This window comes from Erpetoichthys calabaricus, chromosome 18, assembly GCF_900747795.2.
Source record: "Erpetoichthys calabaricus chromosome 18, fErpCal1.3, whole genome shotgun sequence".
Taxonomy (NCBI): Eukaryota; Metazoa; Chordata; class Cladistia; order Polypteriformes; family Polypteridae; genus Erpetoichthys; species Erpetoichthys calabaricus.
In genome coordinates this window covers 61,684,385-61,706,721 of record NC_041411.2, presented here as the reverse complement: position 1 = coordinate 61,706,721, position 22,337 = coordinate 61,684,385, and the positions used below count along the sequence as shown (strand labels likewise).

At 40.0% G+C, this 22,337-nt stretch overlaps 1 protein-coding gene across 2 annotated transcripts in view; it reads left to right on the top strand.

Moving 5' to 3' along the window:
• The window catches only part of fgd (faciogenital dysplasia), a 119,995-nt gene that overhangs the window by 60,738 nt on the left and 36,920 nt on the right, over positions 1-22,337 (top strand). For both annotated transcript variants that reach the window (XM_051921431.1, XM_028825387.2), the window contains exons 2-4: positions 10,526-10,690; positions 20,208-20,388; positions 21,772-22,318. In XM_051921431.1, coding sequence (XP_051777391.1) covers positions 10,526-10,690; positions 20,208-20,388; positions 21,772-22,318 — 893 coding nt within the window. The remainder of the gene's footprint in view (positions 1-10,525; positions 10,691-20,207; positions 20,389-21,771; positions 22,319-22,337) is intronic.

Sequence of the window (22,337 nt, the reverse complement as noted above, 5' to 3'; positions counted from 1 at the left end):
TGCTGGCTGCGTTGTCTTTTACATCTTATTGCTAATAAGGAGCAATTAAAACACTGAATGCAGCAGTTTAAGATTGAAATAAGCAATTAAGGTTGGAGAACCTTAACAAGCGAGACCACTAAAATGAAGCATTAAAATGTCACTTAAGCAATATGTGCTTCATCAGCAATAATTGAGTTCTCGTTAAGGAACTGGGTTGGAACAAAAACCTGCACATACTGTGGCACTCCAGGACCGACGTTGCCTACCCCTGAGCTAGGGTGATTACGAGCGTTCAGTGATGGTCTGATATTTTTTGTTTATTCCTCCATTAGGTTTCATCCGTCCATTTGCTAAACAGAATCGAATACCAGTGTTCTTTACTGGTTTACGCTGCTGAGTGGCGTTGCTAAAGCTGAATACCGACTGGGGTGTCATCAGTGTGACAGCTTATACTTTCTGTATTTGTGCGCTTTAAATTTATCGTACAGTTCCAATACATTCCGTTAGGATGAGTTTTACCTTCAAATTGAACCAATGCGACTTTTTCCGCTCCTGTAACGTTAATCGCTTGGAAGCGAAGGCAATTCCTTCACTCGTGACACTGTAATGGATAAAGCTGTTTCATAGAATGATCTTGGCGATTTCAGAATAGCTTCATTCCGTGCAGGAACGTCTACGTTGTGGAGTTTACAGGTTCATCATGACAAACTACTTGTCAGTATGGATTAAGTGGGTTTTGGAATGTTGTGTTAGACAAGGTCCTGATGCGGTATTGTGGATGGATATGCCGCCCACTGTACGAATGGTACATATTGCACTTCCACATTTCTGATTTTGCACCGTTGACAACTCTTAAAATCGGCGCGGGACAGGTGCAAGTTGAACATTAGATTTTCAGACGTACACTCAAACTTTAACGAAACAACTGAATATTACAAGGGCCCGAGGACATCACGCATGTATACATAGACAAACGGAATGTACGTATAAATCCATCTCCAGAGACTCCTAACACGCAGTCGTGCTACGCAGCCGGCCGCACCCGTTCCTAATGGGGACTGCAGCACCTGTTTAGATTTGACAGCGACAGGCAGGGAGGAAAATCCGCACCTCCGACCGCCCTGTCACCTCTGCGTGCTAGCAGAAGGGCTTGGCTGTCGGGAGTCACCTTGCCTAATCTTGAAGGGAGTTGCCTTTGCTCTTGCTGTGAGTTCGGCGGTGTCACCTACAGATAACTATGCGGGTTATGTCAGATTTGGTGGAATTACTCTGACATCATACAGGTGTGTTCAATGTGTGTGTGGAAGAATCCGAGGAGAAGCAGAAAGTGTACGCGAGCTGCCTTGCTATTCTAAACTGGATGTGCTGTTCAGCCAAGCCGTGACCATCTCCTTCGTACAGGTATGAGCGAAACCGGTATGGTGGTCAAAAAAAATGGGATAGGATTGCCCGGTGCGGCTCCGTTTTTTTTCGGCGGGGATGGGATGTCATTGGAGGGTATTGATGGCGACTCGGCTGTCTGCTGACATTCGTCGGGACCTATCGGACGGTGACACAGTTCATACATCCTGTGCGTTTTAACTTCCCAGTCCATCGCGCAAAAGCGTTTAACCTTCGCTAGATCGAATTACTAAGAGGAATCAAAGCTTGCCATACTTGAAGTGGAATCGCGATTTCATAAATTACCCAGGCTTTTTAAGAAATGAACACATCAATTTTTAAAAATAGCTCTAATCTCATTCTTACTACTCTTATTTCACCTGCCATGAATAAACCAAGGGACAGTGTGCAGATACAAGGGAGCAGAGAGACTGGACGTGAGCTTACCAGGAAGTGAAAGTGACAGCACTCCCAGTGTGCTGCAAAAGTGTCGGCTAAATGTATAGCAATATGTATTTCATGTGCTAATATTTATTAACCAGCAGTTTGCCCATATGGAAAGATGAATTGTGATTTTGATATATCTCAAAATTCATTTAAAATCTTTTCAGTCTTTTAACATACATTTTTAAAATGAATTTTAAGTTATCCATCCATCATCCAACCCGCTATATCCTAACTACAGGGTCACAGGGATCTGCTGGAGCCAATCCCAGCCAACACAGGGTGCAAGGCAGGAAACAAACCCCGGGCAGGGTGCCAGCCCACCGCAGGGCACACACACACACTAGGGACAATTTAGGATCGCCAATGCACCTAACCTGCATGTGTTTGGACAGTGGGAGGAGACCGGAGTACCCGGAGGAAACCCACACAGGGAGAACATGCAAACTCCACGTAGGGAGGACCCGGGAAGCGAACCCAGGCCTCCTAACTGCGATGCAGCAGCGCTACCCACTTGCACCACCATGCCGCCCGAATTTTAAGTTATCCTAAAGTTAATTATAGATACCTTTTTAACTGTATATTTAAAGAAAACCAAACTTTAAAGAATTACACTAAGCTTCAGTATGCTGGTATGTGTGTGACAGCCTTCCAGTAATATTCAATACTATAGTGCTTTATAGAGCATCCTGTTTACCTGAAATGGAGCTTTATCTTGGTCAAGGCATGTCAACATGAGTTTCGTATTTTACTTTCAATACCTGCTGTACTGGGCAGCACATGTGAGCTGGTGTTTTTTTATTTACTTTCTATGTATGACGCATTTCTCTTATAGATTAGCTGAGGCTTTGGAATTCCCATTTATTCCTGTCTGTCAGCATTTTGTGCAGCTTTTTACCTCCGCCTTTCAGAACCTTGCAAAAATATGTTTTTTTTTAACTATGTCAGTTGTTCCTTTGCTAGTTATGGAGATTTGATGTTGTGTGTCCTCCATCAGTAACCCTGTCTGCATTGACACAAAAGACCTCTCATCTAAGTGGCCAGTCACGTTTGGTATAGTAGTGGTGGTCACTGTTCATTAGAAGAGGACAAAGAAGTAAAGTGAATGGGATAAATGTGTCCTTGGAACATTTCATCCAGATTTAAAACCAACTGTTTTCTTACCGTGCCATCTACTCCCATTTGTTAAGTGCTGGCCGTGACTTTGAATTAAAGTTTTTTAATGGGATATTAGGTGACACATACAAAACATTTTTCAATTCATAAGTAGAGGAGCATATCACAGTTATAAATTAGAATGCTGATTGGAAGTTGTTTGCTTCTTTGATCAAAATCAAACACTACAGATCAGAAAAGTTGTATATAAAGGCATGACTTTGCACACACACTGTTGAGGAAAAACTGAGCTTGACCTGCTCACACGTGTAAAATATTATTCAGCTCGTCTTGCACATAGACATAAGCTCCCATAAAGAGGAAGATGAGAATCCAACAGCTTAAAAATTTTCATTAATTAAAAAGTTCTACTAGGCTACTCAAACTTTCTGGGAGTGTGCATGTATGTGTATATGACACCGGGTACATTTTGTAAAAGTGTTGTTCCATCGCCAAGTTGGACCCTTTCCAACTGCAACATTCTCCAATACCTAAACATCAGTCCTGTCCTGCCACCAAAGTGTAAAAAGTAACCCGTCAGCCAATGAAGTTAAAAGAACGTTTCACATTTTTTGTGAAGCTCGAAAGTCTGTTCAAGCCTTTGACCCATTTGATACAGGCTCACAGGAAACACCAGCTAAAAAAGGAGACAGATAAATATGCAGACTAAAGAATATGGGACCTATCTGACAGATATTGGTGAGAGTGAATGACAAAAAAAAAAAGTTTTAAAATATTAGGCACTTCAGTTGATATTCAGTGAATGTTTTTTTTTTCTTTTTGCAAATTGGTTAGTTATGTGCTAGTGAAAATTATTTCAGACACTATTACTATAGGCGGATTATCCATCCAGCTGTATTCAAACCCATTTACTCAGTTTAGGGTTGCAGGAGCTGGTGCATGGCCTAGCAGCACTGGTTGCAAGGTAGGAGCCAACCCTGGACTGGGAGCCATTGTAGTGCTCAGTCATGTACAATCCTACACTGGGCCAATTTAGGGCCTCCTTTTGATCTAATGTGCATATCTTTGGGGCACAGAATAACAATTTGTATACCTGGAGGGGGGGGGGGGGGGCATGAAGAAATAAAAAGAATGTGCAGCTAGTTTGGCGTATGAGCTAAATACACATATTTACAAGTAAATAAATGCTCCACACAGCTTAGAACAGAAATGGGGAGAATGGGCAGACAACACATAGACATTGCCCAGACTGAGATTTAAACCCGAGACTCTGGTGATGGAATGCAGAAGCTGAAGGACTTGCGCTGCTCCTGTGCAGATTAATACATGGATACATGTTTGCCATGAGATAAATCAGGGAAGCTCATGAAAATATCATGGCATTTTGGAACACAATCCCTTAAAGCAGGGGTGCCCAATACGTTGATCGTGATTGACCGGTAGATTGGAAAGGTAGTGCAGGTAGATCGCATTGCATTCAAAAAAATTTTTTTATACGTTAGTCTATATATCCTCCCTATGGCATTTGCTACTTGATTGACATACAGGGCGGCCAGTCTGAGATCTCTTTTCTTCTAACACACTGGTCATCCCGCACGCACGATCAAACGCGCAAGCTACTGCAAAACTCCGGCTGTGATCTAGTTAGCCTTCCAATTTATATCGACTAAAGAAGGGATTTAAAAAAAAATGTTTGGGGAGGGTATGGGCTGGATGTGGAATTGGAAGAGGATTTTTTTTTCTCACAATGTCACAATCGAAGTGCTTTTGTCTGATCTGTCAATCTATCATTGCTATTCCAAAGAAGGAAAATGTGGAAAGGTACTTTCGAACTGTTCATAAAAACTACGAAACTTACTTCCTTCTGAAAGCGATCTGAGCAAGAGAAAGGGGAGGGAGCTAAAATTGTAGTTAATCGGACAGCCGTCATTTTTCACTCGGCTGAATTCAAAAGCAAAGGCAGACACACCGAAGCATCGCTCTGGGTGAGTCACTCGATCATTAAGCATAAGAAGACCTTCCAAGATGGAGAGATGATAAAAGAGGCATTTGTCTCCTGGCCGGAGAAAAAGAAGTTTCTCCTTGTCATTAAACATGCAGAATTCAAGCAACTTAATAACGATCAATGGCCTCTAGACTTGGCATTTTTTTTCCGATCTGACCAACGTGTTGAATGAGCTTAATTTACGGTTGCAAGGAAAAGAGAACTCCATGGTCCATATGATTAGCTCAGTTAATGCTTTCAAATGAAAAATGCAACATCTGTCCTCAAAGCTGCAGCGCCTTGATTTGAGGAATATCCAAAACCTCGCGTCAGAGCTGGAGACGCAATGGAAGGTGTGTGCATAACTTGACAGCATATGCTACACAGAGCAGATTGAAAATTGCCTGTCAGACTTTGACAGACGGTTTCAAGACTCAGATTTTACTTGAGCCAATCGCTACATTTAAATGCTATCCATTTAGGGAACATGTTGCGGGTGATTCACCCGCATCAAAAATTGCAACACTGTTTCACCTAAAACTCCTCTACAGTGGAGGATGAGATTTTGACACTACAGGATGACATTCAGCTGAAGTCTGGGCTCTTGGACAGTTTTGGAACTTACTAACAGAGGAAAAGTACCCAAACATGAGGAAATGTGCTACCTCCTTGACTGTATTATTCGGCTCTACTTATTTATGCGAGTCAGCCTTTTCCCACATGAACATTATTAAATCCAAATACTGTAGTGACCATAAATGTATTGAATTGTTATTATGCCATAAGGGTTATTCAGTTATGCAAGGTACGACAACATATATTTTATGTATAAAGTATACTCAGTATATATATATATATATATATATATATATATATATATATATATATATATATATATATATATATATATATATGTATGTATAGCATTTTTAATGTAGGTAGATCATTTCGACCTGGTCATTTTAAAAATAGCTCGCAAGCCAAAAAAGTGTGGGCACCCCTGCCTTAAAGCATTTACACTGTCATCTGAAAAGAACTAGATTTATATCATCTTATGTACACATGAAATCAATTAATCATCTGACAGATGGAGTATCCCAGATCTAGCCCCAGGTTTCTTCTAAATATTACTGGGCAAGCTTGGAACTAGCCATTGCTCTGATGTCCAGCGATACAGGCCGAAATAATGAAAGCACCAGAGTCACACAGTGGTACCACTTTCCTTTGTTACTAGAGCACACCACCTGCAGTCTTTAATATGCCTGCGACTCCACTGCAGGCTACCAAGCTGTTGCTGGTTTTGTTTCGATATCCTTTCTTGCTGTCTTGCTGTGTGAAAGTTGTATGCTGGGAGACTAATATGTAAAAGTAAACCAAAGCAGGCCTTCCCCTATGTGTCTCAGTGCAACTTCCTTTTTTCTCTCGCTCTTTCTCTGTCTGATGCTAAATAGGGCTGACAGGAAGCCCGTTGAGTGCCTCACGCTTCACACAGTCTGATACCGCCTTTCTCTGCCTCTGTTCATTTTCCTCTTCATGGTTTTTGTTTCTACTTTAGTTGCAGATTTCCTTACTGTTTGACCCAGGAATCCAGAAATTAGATTCAAAGAGACTCTTCACAGATATTATTATTATTAATAATAATAATACATTTTATTTATACTGCGCATTTCAGATGTTTAATGCCTTGCTGTTTTGGGCATAGAAGGAGTCGGAAAGAGGCTAGACATTATCCATCATCTCCTTATTGCATTGTACTTCAGCACTAACTTCACCTGAAATTTTGGTTGCACTTCAACAATATGTTCACAAACTGTACATGTACTGATGAAAGGAGATTTGTCACCACCTTCCCATGGACACACTGTTGTGCCTTGTGGAAAATTCTGCTTAAACTCCGCCAGGATTTTCACATTTGTAGTGTGTAGCAGAGAGCTCAGTGTAGGCAATCTGACATTGTGCAGAACAAGAGTTGGGGTAGAATATACCCCTGTGGTAAGTGCATTTGTAAATCTACCAAAATGGTGTGTTACGGATGGTACCCAGGAGTTAGTTACTCCTTTGGCAAAAACATAGATAAGAGACTGTTGTAGACTTCAAAAGAAGGGTCCCCCAGTAGGTGACTCCCTATTCCCCATTGAGGAAAAGTGCCCCGGGGAATGGTGTGTCTCTCTGGAAGAGATTAGGGTTTCAGGGTTGCAGAGAAGTACTTAGCCTCTACTTACTGTTCTAGCAGGACAGCCACAGGTGTTCCCCAAGGCCATTCCCATCCTCAGAAGTACTCTTAGGGGTCTGCCGCAGGTGTAATTTCTATCTGGGGCTTAAAAGCCCCTTCCAGTCACAAGACAAGTGAGCTTGGAGTCAGGAGACTGGGTGTGGGCAGTGCTTCAACTGACTGGATGAAGAGAACAGAGAAAGAATTTGGAATACATTAGGAGGAGGAGACCTGATTTAAAAGCTTGCCAGGAAAATGCAGTGGGCACCCAGCATGTCAGGTAGGGATTGGACCTATGTTTAGTCAGGCCCACTGTAGCTGAGAGTGATTTATTTACCCAGCACTGTTCTGTTTACTATCATATTATGTAATAAAAGCCTTTTACTTATTTTGCTGCCACTGCCATTGTTTTTGGTGTTAGCTTGAGAGTGCCATCTACAGGCCACACTTGATATAATGCACCTTATGAGCTTTTTACAGTTCAGTCGACCCACATGGCCAAAATGATATTTTCATGAAGAAAATAAACAGGCTATGTTTTGGAAATTTGTCACAAACAAAGAGGGTACAGTATCATTGCTGGTAGGTGAAAAAACTGAAATAGGTTACTTCTTGATTGGTTACTGCCATGCCCTTCAATAGCGGAAGAAATGTGTACATTGTAAGTACTGTACATCTCTTTCTGTGTCTGCATCAAATTTTTGGTTTCAGAAGATCAGCAATATATTCTTTAATTTGTAAAACAAAAATAAATAAACTTCCCAAGAGATATATTTATTGTGTTAACTTTGACAGCCCCTATCTCTTTCTCTCTCACTGAATATTTATCTATTTATATTTGTGTATATATATATATATATATATATATATATATATACATTATATATATACTAGGGGGCTCTGCCAACTGCTCGCTTCACTCCCCAACCCCCAGGTTTGGTTAACCGGATATACAATTTAAAGAGATTGTTATTTCAGTGAATGAGTTATCACTATGGGGGCTGCTTGTGACGTGCTGCGTGATCTGCATGTTGCGCTACATGTCGATCATTTAAAAGCCTGTACAGCAGCTGTAGCTGCTTGTGATGTGCTGCGTAAAGTAACGTACAAAATCATGCAGTATGATTACTGTTAGCAGAACCCAAGATCATGCTCCACCTCATTGTGTTGGGTTTGTATCAGTAGGGGGGCCCTGACCAGATGGTTCAACATTTTGGGGGACTGACTTAGCAATCCCTGATCTAAGCTATTCTATTAGCAACTGCAAAGAAATATGGCATTTGTGATGGTTGCTTTTGAGTTAAAACTCTCCCAGATGGTTTAAAGAACAAAAATTGTTGATAATTAAAAAATTAGTGTGGACAAATTTATATATCACAGAAGTACAATGTCCTGCTTATCACTTAAGAGCAAAAAATGTATGGTGCCTCTGTTAAAAGTTTTAATGTTAAGCAGCAAAATGTTAAGAAACAAAATATAAAATGGATTGCATCAGAGTGCATACCTCAAAATACAGTTGAAGACACAGGACTGAGACACATCATTTAAGTCTGACAATCCTTACACATCCTTCCCATGGGACAGCTGTGTCACATACCAAGGATTTATTTATATGAAAGGCACAAGTCTTCATATTTTGAGCAGCTAAGAAGTTGTACAGAAGTCAAATTCCCAGAGGACTATTGGGCATCGCTGAACTACCTTGGTTAAACATGTAATTAATCAACTGCTATTTTGCAATTAAAATTTAAATTATTTGATAGCCCTAATATATAAACTTTTTTTTTTCTTTTTGGTTGCAGTATATTGTAAAACTTTTTTTATGGCATTTCAAGCTAATCAAAATTTCAAAAAACCTTACAATGTTTGGTGAATTTGATAGAATAATTACATTCCTTGAGAGCCAGGACCTGGTTTTCAATTTAAACTCTTTTTAGATAACATCTATTATTACACTCTTATTTACTTAATGCTGATGACACAACCATTCTTTGCAGTGCTGGAGGTATTTATTCAATCCAGACTGGCCAGGTCTTGGTCTTTGTACATACCATGACTAGACCTTTATTCTCCACCTTCATACCTGGATTATAAGTTACACTTCCGTTCCTTCAGCACTTTTCACATCTTTTTAATGACCCAGTATAGCATAGTCATCACCATCGTATAGGGCATCAACTTGTAATACATACATGGTTACTGCCCCTTTGTTTGGATGTCACAACCCCTGCAACGACACATACTAGTCCTTTTTGAGTTACAGAAATAAACCTTCAGCACTGCTAAGTTTAAATTTGTATATTATGCTGTATGATGATTACAGGAAATACAAGCCTGAATCTGGAGAGGGAGCAATTAGTACTTGTAAATACTAATATTATTATACAATATATATAATATTGTATAGTATACATTGCTGTGGTGGGTTGGCACCCTGCCCGGGATTGGTTCCTGCCTTGTGCCCTGTGTTGGCTGGGATTGGCTCCAGCAGACCCCCGTGACCCTGTGTTCGGATTCAGCGGGTTGGAAAATGGATGGATGGATAATATACATTGTATAATGTATATAATATTATTCTACAATATATATAATATTGTAGTACCTAGTCAGCACCATCTAAAATGGTGCAAGCTCTGTAAGTGTGCATCGATGAAAATAAATACTTCAGAAAAGTTACATTAATGTAACAATGCAGGCCTGGCACCACCTTCATAAGGTTATCAAGTTTTGCTGTATTTCCATCAGCAATTTCACAAGGTAACTCCATGTCACAGGGCCCTTTTTCAGAAAAATAGCAGTCTACCAGAGGTAGATTGTCCTTCACTTGGGGTCTGCACATCACAATCAGATTGCAACAAAAAACCAGCAGGCAGTAATGCATGCTCGGCGAATACACATATTTTTCATTCACTTAATGTTTTTTTGCAAGACAATATCTCCGCTTGTCCACCATATTTAACAATATATTTTTTAAAATGTCCAGGAAAAAAGTCATGGCCTGGAAAGGCCTAGTGTGCAGTACCTCCAAGAAGCACTATTCCAAGGTTATTTTTATAGTTTACTTATAGTCGGTAGATTTAATTATTGTCCTGCGTTAACAGTCAGGTTCAGGCATGGACCAGTGGCTAGCTAATGGTATGGTAGTGTGGCTAGACTAAGACTGTTTGTTTTCCACAGAAAAAGGAGGTTGAGAGGTTTAAGGTCCTGTACAGAAAGCAGTACCTTTGTGCCTTCCAGCTGTAAAGACATCTGACACTTGTCTGGTTAGGTCCACAAAATAGGAATATGTTCGTTTAGCTTAAATAAGTTAGCATGAAATAAAAAGAGTCTTACCAGATACTGTATATTTTAAAGCTCCCATTTTCTTTTTATCATTGACTTGTGTTGTTCTTTTGGTTTGCTTGCAGGCCACTCTGAGGGACGACTGCAAAGAAATCATCACCCCACCAACCCATATTTTCAAGTGAGAGGTGGCTCACATCACTTCCTTGTACCATGCAGACAGCAAACGCAGAAGCACCTAATCCATGGCTCTGCTACAGTCAAGAAACCACAATTCCAGAAACCACAAGGTACGGCTAGTCAAACAGAAAAATAAAAATAGAAAGATGGAAGAAGCTCTGACCGGGAGCCATAGGAAACCTTTTCTTATAAATATACAGTAGAATAGTATATCAGGTGTACATTTATTCTTATTAACTATTTTTAACATTTTAACAATATTCTTGGTCCTATATAAAATAAAAATTGTCATTGGTTTGTTGATTGATGTTTTTGAATGAAGCAAGCTTTCAACATGACCTGAATGAACCTATCATTTTTGTTTCAGTTCTTTTAAATTAAAACTTTTAATTCATCATCTGTTTTATGCTTTCTTGAACTATATTAAGCAGGTTGGATAAATGGTGGGTGTAGGCTGGAAGGATATGTTGTACTTTTCTCCATGCTTTGCCTCTGAAAGTTCAGCAAGTGCACCAAGTTCTTTTGGAAAGCATTTGTACAGCATAATCTAGATTTCATTTTATTTTAATTTAACAGCTTAGGAGGTACAGTAGACTTGGGAGAATAACGTATGCATCACACCAAAATGCCCACTTGTTGTGCCCATAAAGGAAGGATCATGTCGCCCAGTCAGCTTCTTCAATCTGTCTATCCACTTTTCTGAACCTTTTTCTTTCTGTTACAAGGTCTGGTAGCAACAAAACTTTTCCCAGCAGCATTGAACTAGCCAATTCATCATAGTGTTCTCCCATATGCAGCTATACTCATTCAAAACAGACAAATTTAGTGTCACTAGCTGACATAAAATGCACATAAAATGTGAGAAGAAACTGGCATACCCACATAAAATTTACTTTAATTTATATTTATAGAACATAGATCCTTTCACATGCCCAGAGTGGTTTCGTCATTTTATGTATGTATATGATTAATGTAAAATCCAAAACCACAAAACATTACATAATAAATCTTCAAACAAAACACACACAGAGACATATACACAATTTAATGAATAAATGTGGTTCTTACAACGTCTTAAATATTAGATGTCTAAATTAAGTAAATATTCACCTGACTGCCTGCTTCTTGGCTGGCACTTTAAATAATGCAATCTGAAGCACGGCTCACTTCTTCTGCCTACGACCTCCACCCTCCCACCCCAATATAACCTCAGTAGGCATGAGGCAATACACTTAATTCACATACAATCCATATTGCGAAAAAGAGTTCCTGATGCAATAATCCCATGATACAGTGCATCATCAGAACAACTAAATAATAAAGATAATATTATTTTTGGAAAATACGTGAAAAAAATTAAAAAGATTACTTTTAAAACAAATAAACACATAAAGCTGTCATTAAAAATAAGCAAATATATAAATTCTGCTTCTGTTTGACCCCCAATGTTTTTTTTTTTTTATTAAAGAGTGAATTGAGAAATTGAATGCAAAATTAAACTTTTCTGTTTCTCTCATCCTGTATGCTTCTCTAAATACCTTGGCAGTTTCAAACTGCCCTGCAAAGTAAAATGCTCCCACCTGTCCTTTTTAACTCAACATGCACGGTGCAAGTATGAGACATTTAACAGATATTGCATATATGGCTAACAATTTAATAACATACCAGAAATTAAACAAAATTTTACAAAATAACGTAATTAGCAAATACACAATACGATATCTGAAAATCAGGAAACTGACAATATCATACACTGATCACCGCCCAGCAGAGAGGGGCACACCAAAGCGCACTTGCTACACAGCACCAAATCATTGAGTCATTGAGCAAAAACATAGTGGCGATGTATATCAAGACACCATGGACTGTATGAGGTCAAACTCTCATCATGTTTAGAGTATGAAAAAGAATAACTGAAAATCGATTTTTGCAGAGGAACGTGGGTGGCAAAGTGGCGTAGTGGGTAGCGCTGCTGCCTATCAGTTAGGAGACCCGGGTTCGCTTCCCAGGCCCTCACTGCATGGAGTTTGCATGTTCTCCCCGTGTCTACGTGGGTTTCCTCCCACAGTCCAAAGACGTGCAGGTTAGGTGCATTGCCGATTCTAAATTGTCCCTAGTGTGTGCTGGATGTGTGTGTGCCCTGCGGTGGGCTGGTGCCCTGCCCGGGGTTTGTTTCCTGCCTTGTGCCCTGTGTTGGCTGGGATTGGCTCCAGCAGACCCCCATGACCCTATGGTTAGGATATAGCGAGTTGGATAATGGATGGACGGATGGATGGATGCAGAAGAACGTAAGGGCTGTCTCTCTTTACAGGGGTTTTATGGTATTCATTTGGATGTCTATTATTTTGTTAGTAACACTTGCATAACTCTACAGATTTCCACACTTTTTTAATAGCTTATTGGCTCAATAATCTGCTAAAGGCGGAGTAATACTGTATGAGGAAGTCTCAATAAGGCAAACTGTCAATTTCTCCTCTGCTAATTTTAAGTAGGGATGTTATAATATCATGTCAAAAAACTGAAATCATGGTTGGTGGTTTTGTACATTTCTATAACAAGATTCAAAATATGGAAGTACCTCTGCCCCGCACAAAAATTTGAAACGTTCAAAACTATGGACTAATTCATGACCCTGGCATTGCAGAAAGGCACTGTTAAGGGTATCTTGATTGTGATAAGGCCCAGCCATTAGGCAGATGACACATGTTTAAAAGTACATTATATTCCAGCAAGAAAAACTTACTTTTGTTTTTAAACAAAAGTGTTCCACACCCAAAGCAGGTCTATCTGTTCTTGGACTTTGGCCTACCACCTTGTGTTTCTGAACCGTCATGTAGGTTGAAGAGCCCACTGAGGCAGAGGAGTCTTTTTTTTCTACCTGGCTACAGGGCAGTTAAGATCTCTCTTCTTCTATACCTGTCACTTTATCACCCTTGTGAGAGTCTCACTTGTTAGCTGTTAAAATAGTTTCTCTCTGTTTCAACAGAAATAATTTAAATTTTAATCTTAATCATTTTTATTTAAAAATTGTGATGCTGTGGAGTGGAGGTGTTATATCACATTTACCAGATGGACTTCCTTCCCAGTCTGGCTATCTTTGAACCCTTTCCATGGACAAAACTGAACTTATGTCACACATGGTATTGTGCTTGATTTGGAAAACATATAATTAACATACCTAAACATGAGTAATGATCCTGTAAAAATAAGAGGGAGAGTTAAAGACACTGAAGGGCTTTGGTGTGTTTTTACTTGAGAATTTAACAATCCTGAATTGGGTGACAGTATTGTGCAAGTGTATCAGAGACACATTAGCAAGTACACGAAGTACCATTGGATTATTCATGTCTCACTGCATTCTTATTAAAATATATGTATAAATCACATGTTATGACACTGCCACTCATAAGCTACCAATTAATGGGATGAGTACTACATTTCCTATAAATCATAGTGATTCAAGAGTTTGTCAGAATGATAGCGTTGGTTAATTTTATAAATAACTAAATACTAGGGAATAAACAAAACAGAAAGCAATTAAACCTGCAGCTTTTAAGGGCCAAACATCACAGATCCTGATCTTTGTCTGCCTAATGTGGTATCTCACCCTCACCTCCAAAAAACTACTCCAAAAAGCACTCCCACGTCTCACCACCTGCCTCTTTCTATCTCTGGCCGCTCTTCTTTGTGCCAGTCACAACATTATAAATGATACAGAAGCAATATGTTTTAGTCACCTTGGAGCATAAAGTGAATAAATATTCTCTTATTTCGTGATCTCAACACTTCAATAAAGATCACTGTGTGGCAGACAGCCATTTAAAACAGAATATGTTACGGTTCTATTACCCACATAGGAGTGGGAATGTGTGATGCTTTTCTATTTTATTCATATGGCATTTGTTTCATTTAATGTGGTATTTTGAATTAGGATATTTCTGATCCAACATGTGATTGATTTGTTTTGAATATTAAATATAATTAACAACATGATTATTGCATTTATTTCAGTGAGATAAAAACTAGGCATGTCTTTTAAATTAATGAATTGTACTGCAACTATAATTTAAAATACAAGTGATGGACATTTGCGTACTTCTCCACACAGTACATATTGAGTTTTCCCTGCAGTGCAAATTTTATGATTGACTACTGTTTGAGTGCTTACATTTAATCTTCATTACCATATAGTGTTTAATTTGTTTGGCATAAAATGTAAGTGTGGCACAAAATAAAGCAATCTGAAAACATCTAAAGCATGTATTTAAAAAAAGATTACAAGAAAATAACCTGTGGCCACTGTCTTGTCATTTGTAAGAAAACAAAGAATGAAATTGATTAGTTACCTTGATGTCACCACAGTCTCGTTGAGGAGTTTCATATATAGAGCAAGAACCAAATGTGTCCAGAAAGTTCGTAGTTGGTTTGCGTGAACTTCAGTGGAAAAAAATGAAAACAAAACAGATATTTACTTGCAGAATGATAAGGAAGCCAAAAGAAACAGCTTCATCTATAGAACTGAGCCCATCATAAAATCATGTTTACCAAGACATTTGATACTATTAGGCACATGGCAGCTGGTCTTTGCTAGGGAATAAAAGTAGCACCCTCATTAGGCAGCTTTATGTTCTATAGTTCTCTTCAAAGTAAGCACTGTCACAAAATGTTTGAAAAGATCAGTTGCATTAAATAAAAGATGTAACAAGGGATTTCTTACTCATCATAGCACAAGCAAGGATATAAGTATAAAGTGCAGACAGAAACATAAAGCATGAATGATTCTTGGAAGTAGCCTACACAGAGTCAGCATAACGTGATGTGTTTCAAAATACGTGAAATTAGTTTCCACCTACAGAACGTTTTAAAAGATGAACACCACCCAAATAACAACACAGAACATCCACGTAACGAAAAGTCTGACACCACCCATCTAACGAATATTAAAGAAGAGACACCGCCCCTGTAACGAATGTTAGAATTGTGAGCTAGCATATTATCGATGTAAAGAGGAGGTCCCGCCCACTTGATGATAATTAATAACAAAGGACCCCCCCACGTACACCGCCAAAACAGCCCACTACAGTGTACTGAAAGCTGGCCGATCCTGGGGACTGTCGCCTGTCATCGAGTCCACGACGAGCAAAGTTTGCTAAGAAGATATATTGACATGGCAGGCAAAGCTAAAATCTAGTAGATATTGCGTCGACATTAATGTGGCAGGTTTTACGTATTCACATAAACTAGGTTTTTTTTTCTCAGAATGTATGTCATTTATATGTAAATAGTTGTTAGATAATGAGTAGTGTAAAGGCGCCACCGGTCACCTCCAGGGAGATTTCAGCTTTATTTTGTTTTGCTCAATATGATTAACCACAACTGAAGCAATGCAGTCAGTAGTTGAGAACTACTACAAATGAAACCGCACCAAATCAGAGTGCTGCGTGATGAGGCAGACGTGTTCTGCCTGCCTGTCTGCCAGCTTGGCTGGCTGAATTGAACGAGGCGCGGTCTAGCTCCGCGCGCTCACACGCCTTTTAGCTGCATAAGCCAGGTGCGCGCAGCGAGCGCGTGAGCGCGCTGCCTTCTCAGCAAGGCCCCTGGGCAGTCGTTTGTAGAACGAGCCATGTCCACGTAGGGCAGAAGCCTTTCTGATAAGGCGTCAATTATGTATGAACTGATGGGCAGGATGGTACATTAAGTGCTTATAAAGTGCACAAGCAGTTTACTATATGCAAATTCCACAGACCTCCTTTCACACCAGGGACATAGCCAACCTCCCTTGTGGGGTTTCCAAAAAGACTGGACTTTTTAATTAGCTTACCATTCTGTAATTTTCAATATATGTTATGTGTTTTCTGGCCTAACAGTTTCTTGAGAAAGGTTCAAATAAACTGAGATACAAGATATACCTATTGAATCAGTGCCATTTATTATTCAGTGCATAGCTCTGTATCTCATTCTAATGCTTAAACAGTGTCAAATTATTGTAAATTTCAAAGGAAAATGCAGCCAACATTTTTTGTTTATAACTCAACTGCATAAATAAATACACCGTATAAAATAACTGTAAGGCAGAACATAATATTTGATAACACTAAAAACTAATATTATTAGTTAATCATCAGTGTTTTATTCAGTTTCAATAATGTACTTTTAATTGGACTTAGGCAGCTTTTATTTAAAAATTGCCTTATTTTTAAAGGCTGCTTATATTCCATAGTGGGGCCTTTTTGGATGACACATTTCAAAATAAGTCAGGTCAGGCAGGGAAGATGCGCTGGTACAGCGCGTTGCTTCACCCAACATACAAAAAAACAGCTTGGGACCCTGGTTGGCCACACCCCATGTACCCCTGGCCTGGTTCAGCGGCTCGGGTCCTCAACAGTGAAGATCCCATGAGCCACATCACCACATGGCTGTAGTGCTGTAACTGACACTCCCACACAATGCAGATAATGTGCCTCATTCAGGACTCCATGAGCAACCGCTCATTTGACACAAAGTCAAACCAGAGGTACCCAAGGATTCTCTGAAGAGACACCGTACCGAAGGAGTCCAGACTTCGTCTCTGATCACTGGATAGCGTCCATGTCTCGTAACCATATAGCAAGACAGGAAGCACCAGGGCTCTAAAGACTTAGACCTTCATTCTTTTTCAAAGATATCTGTAGTGTGATACGCCCCTTTCCAGCGACCTCATGACCCAATCCCAATCCATCTACTGACTTCACAGGAAGAGTCACCAGAGACATGAATGTCACTGCCGAGGGGAGTAAACCTCTCAACAAGGTCGACACTCTCTCCGCAGACAGACATACTGCTGATGGCTGTGCCTAAGAGGACATTAAAGGCCTGGATCTTGGTTTTTATCAGGATACTCGCCCTTTCAAAATAGCTTATTATCTGTTTCATAAGGTCACTTTTAACCTGGTCAATCAATCAATCAACCTTTTACATACATAGTTGCAGTTTTTCAAAATTTAATCCATCCATCCATCCATCCATTATCCAACCCGCTATATCCTAACACAGAATCATGGGGGTCTGCTGGAGCCAATCCCAGCCAGCACAGGGTGCAAGGCAGAAACAAATCCCAGGCAGGGCGCCAGCCCACCACAGCAAAATTTATATATATTGGTATATATTGGTATATATATATATATATATATTGGTATATATATCTACATATATATACTGTATATCATTGTTTTTCATGTGGTTATTTATTTCATAATTACCTTTTTATTTATTTAATTTTATCACACATGGTGTTCCGTACACTTCAGCTAATTGAGATTACCAGCCTAATTTAATACCCCTGACCCTAATAGTCCAATGTAATTTCTTAATCGTGAGGTACACACAATTAAATTTTATCAGCTTACAAAGTCACAACAGTAGCAAGGGCAAGTTAACAAGCAAAATATTGGCAAATGTTAGAGAATGGCTTCCTCAACTCTTTGCAGCCCAGTGGAGCTGGCTACTTAGATGACGGTTTAGCTACAGTAATAATGTATTATAGAACACAAAAAATTGAGATGAAAGTGCTACCTTGTGTTTTTGATTTTCAAAATAGGTGTTCTATATTCTGGGACCGTTGTTTCCTTTTTTCTCACTTTTTTTGTCCCATTTTGAAAAACTACTGGGTGCTCCAAAGGTACCATCATGGAGTAAAGCAGCTAATTCTCACTCAGGGGCTATGCATGGTTTTGGACTGTATGTGTAGCGGTTACTATCCATGTATTTAATTTATATATGTTATTTTTGAATAAAATGTAAAGGGTATTTTATGAGCAATATGTGTTTTTTATGTTTTATATTTTGGACTGCCAGCAGTTTGTGGTTGGTCGAATACATTCCTGCTATATCCATGCACAAATTGCCTTCTAATTTGTTTCTCACAATATGTCCCTATTTCTACTGTAGCAAACATCAGAATATTTTCAGATGAAAAGTGTAGGCATTATGCTTGTATTTATTTGGGGAACTTTTTCACTAGCTGATTAAATTCCCCCCTACATCACTGGTCTCAAGCGGACTGCATATGTGATTTAAATTTACTGCATTTACTTGTAATAATCATGCAATATGACATTAAAAATAAGTAGCATATGAAATAAATGATTCTCACTAGGATGCAGCTGCCATCCTTTTCACTCTTTTAAAATCACCAACGTAGCCCCAGTACTGCTTCACAGCCTGTGATGTGATCCCCAATTCACTTCAGTTGTCCCAGTGTGATTGAATTAATTAGTTACATTAATATAGTGCTGCAGTGGGTTGGCACCCTGCCCGGGATTGGTTCCTGCCTTGTGCCCTGTGTTGGCTGGGATTGGCTCCAGCAGACCCCGTGACCCTGTGTTTGGATTCAGCAGGTTGGAAAATGGATGGATGGATTAATATAGTGCTTTTCTAGCTATTCAAAAAGCTTTACATAAATTGTGGGGAACAATGTGCAGCATCTACTAGGATTATGTGACTGCAGCCATTCTTGAGTTATTTTGCTCACAATAGATGAGCTATTATCATGGTAAAGAGAAGAGAGAGAGAGAGTCTCTTAGAGACAGTGGGTGATTTGGGTGAGGTGGGCGCAGAATGGATGAGGCCATGAAGGGCTCTTTAGCTATGACATCAGGGTACATCCTTCTCTTTTCGAATGATGCCCAGGGATCTTTTATCTACCACCGAGCATCAAGACCTTTTACGTCTCATCCGAAGGACATCACTTTTTTTTCAGCATTGTGTCCCCACCACTGCACTCAGGCATTTGGATCCACACACAGACCACAGGGAAAGGGCTTGGCCTCACCAACACATGTTCCAGCAGCAACCCAAGCATTTCTGGATGGTCTCCCATCCAAGTACTGGCTGGTCCAGACAAGCCTCATTGCTCCAATAAAGAGTAGACACTTTTCTCTGTCCCTCTTCTTCAGCATGTCCCTGATGTTAGGCTTATTTCTTGTAGAACTTACTGGTTGGCTATCCAAGCTGCTCATTGTTGATGGCTGACAGATGAGTCCTTGCTGGTTTTAGCTTTTGACTTTATAGCACCCCGCAGTGCTTTCAGAAAATGTTGTTTTCACTGCCTTGCAATCTCTGTTTCATTTAGTGAACAATAGAAAGAATTAAACTGCTTCATTAACATATTTGGATGACTGTATTCTTATTTTGGCAATAGGTTTAGTTTTTTCATCCCACATTCGTCTCTTTTTTATTTCTTACTGTCTCTGTCCAGAAAAGCAGTTTTCTTTTGTGCTGTCATATGCCATCCTATTGTAGGACTAGGTAACAAATGGAGGGGGAGGGGCCCTCTGTTCAGATTAAAACATTAGCCTGCCAATGCATAGCTTATTTTCTGCAAAACCACACATGTTACGTGAGCACTTGCTGCATCCTGTTTAGCAAGAGAGAAGGAAGTGGTAATTTCTTTTATGTGCTGGCTGCCTCAACAAGTCTTTGCCTGCTCCGATTCAGATGCATGGTCAAGTGGGGCCCTCTGCCACTCATATGAGAGGATTTACAAATCCAGATGTTTGAAAGATGGAAGACTCTTCTGTGGGAGTATGTGAGAAGAGTATTGGGGAAACCCTTGATTCCAAAAGGGTGATGTACTTCTTCTCTCCCTAGTTCCCCCTAAACCTGCTCACCTCCAGGACAACGGATACTTCTCTCTGCCTCCGTCCAGACCCCTTCCTGCTGCCCTCCTCCTGAAGCCAGAGAGGACAACTTGCATTACCAGGTTGGCACAGGAGGAAGCAGAATCAGTTCAGAGCATTGGTGTGCTCATCAAAAAGTTTGAGAGCTCCAGGTATGTGATCTACAGTGAAGTCTTGTTGTAAGCGCTTCTTCCTGATCCAAGGCCAGATGCTGACCTAATGTTGACGGTGTTGTCAGACAGGATGTCTAGACAACTGGCTTTGCTGCTTGTTTTGAGTCTTTTCAAGCCATCCTTTGCTGCTCTGCTGTCTTTCCTGATTCATGAAAAATAATTTACAGGAAACACAGACTTGATAAACAAGTGACAACAGTTATGGAGATGCAAAAATACACAGTGTCATAGAGCTCAGAACAGCTATATTCATCCAGAAAGAGTTAAAGCGGAAAAGTGGGTGAAGAGGCAGGAGTGTGAGGAAGAATAAGAGCAGGTGAGAGGGATAGACATCAAACCAGAAAGATCAAAAAAGCCATGTTCAACCAGTATCAGAGGAATAGCAAATAAAGAATAAGGAGAGCAAGAAAAAGGAAAAGCTGACTTGAGCATAAGGAAGTGTTTTTCTAAGAATGAAAGAGTTCTTCTAATCCAGAATGATGATAAGAGGAGGTGAGGAAGAAACCTGAAGAAAAACAGGGAAATGACAAGTGAAGAATTACAGGTAAACTGGGAGCAAGAAATTATGGGAAGAAGTAGATATGAAGAAATGCAAAAGAGCATCTGTGTTCATAGTACAAGTGTGTGAGGAACAAGCAGAGCATTTGGAAGTAGGTGATCTGAAAAGGCTGGCAGGTGAGAAGGAGCTGTATCTACTGTATCTAGAAATGAAGGGGAAGTAAGGAAGAGAGGGCTTAGAAACTGAAGATCAACATAGAGATGGTGGAAGAATAATTGAGAGGAAAATACAGCAGACAAAGAGCAGAGGCAAACATCTGAGCAGCCAGGGCTCCAATATGTAGAATTTGGGGTCCTGTAGATTCAAGAGCAGTTGTTTGATGAGCTAGTTTGCTCTTACTACTTTCACGGTCCCACAGCTTGCCAACACTGTTGGTGGTTAGTTCGTTGTTGAAGAACAAGTAATTGATTACCATATATTCATATATTTGAACGGCTTGCTTACAGATCAAAGGTGCAGGAGATGAGTGAGACATGTGAGCTTTAGAACATAAGATTTTAATAGAAATCAAGATGCTGGTGGTGAGAAGCCATGGAAGTTGCATCCTGCCTGTCTCCAGTTGTGTGCTTACTTTTGTGTTGTCTTGTGAATGGTGATTTTGTGAGAGTGCATTTGTCATCTGTTCAACATAGTCTTCAGACATTGACATTAATTAGTTGCCAAGAGATTGACTTGAAAGTGAGGTTCAGTACCATGTTGCCCATCTTCATTATTCAAACCTAGGAATCTGAAGCTGTGCAGGATGATTGCTGTGCCAAATTATATCTCATCACAGGGTGCTTAATTGTTGCTTTGTTTTGTAGGGTGCTGATCAAGGAAGTGTTCCGGGGAGACCATCTTCACCTGCCACTCAGTATGGACACTTCCCAAGAACTATCTGGGGACACAAGCTCCAAGCAGCAGGCATCCAGTGGCACCCCTGCTGAGGTAGAGCTTTCCAACTTTGGTTTGCTGAAAGTTGAAGAAATAAGCACAGATGATCTGAAGAGATCAGGAGACTCCTATTCCACATCCTGCAGCACATCACGAACTGAAGCACCTTGTGAAAGCAGTGACAATCAGGAGCAGAACAGCAGCAGCAAGATACCCAACCGTGACAGTGGGATCGACAGCCCCTCTTGCCATACAGATGGGGAACCCTTCAATGAAGATGAGAAGAGAGAGAATGTCCCTGATAATGAGGTGAAGGAGGAAGAAGAAGAGAGAAAAGTCATAACTGGCAATGCCACCCCAGTAGATAATAAGAGAGACTCAACTCAAGATGAAGAGGACAGTGACCTGGATGAAGGCAGCAGTGAGGAACATGAAGCTGCCGATTCATTGAAGGAAGAGCAGCTAGAGACACTCAAGGTCTGCCTCATATATTTAA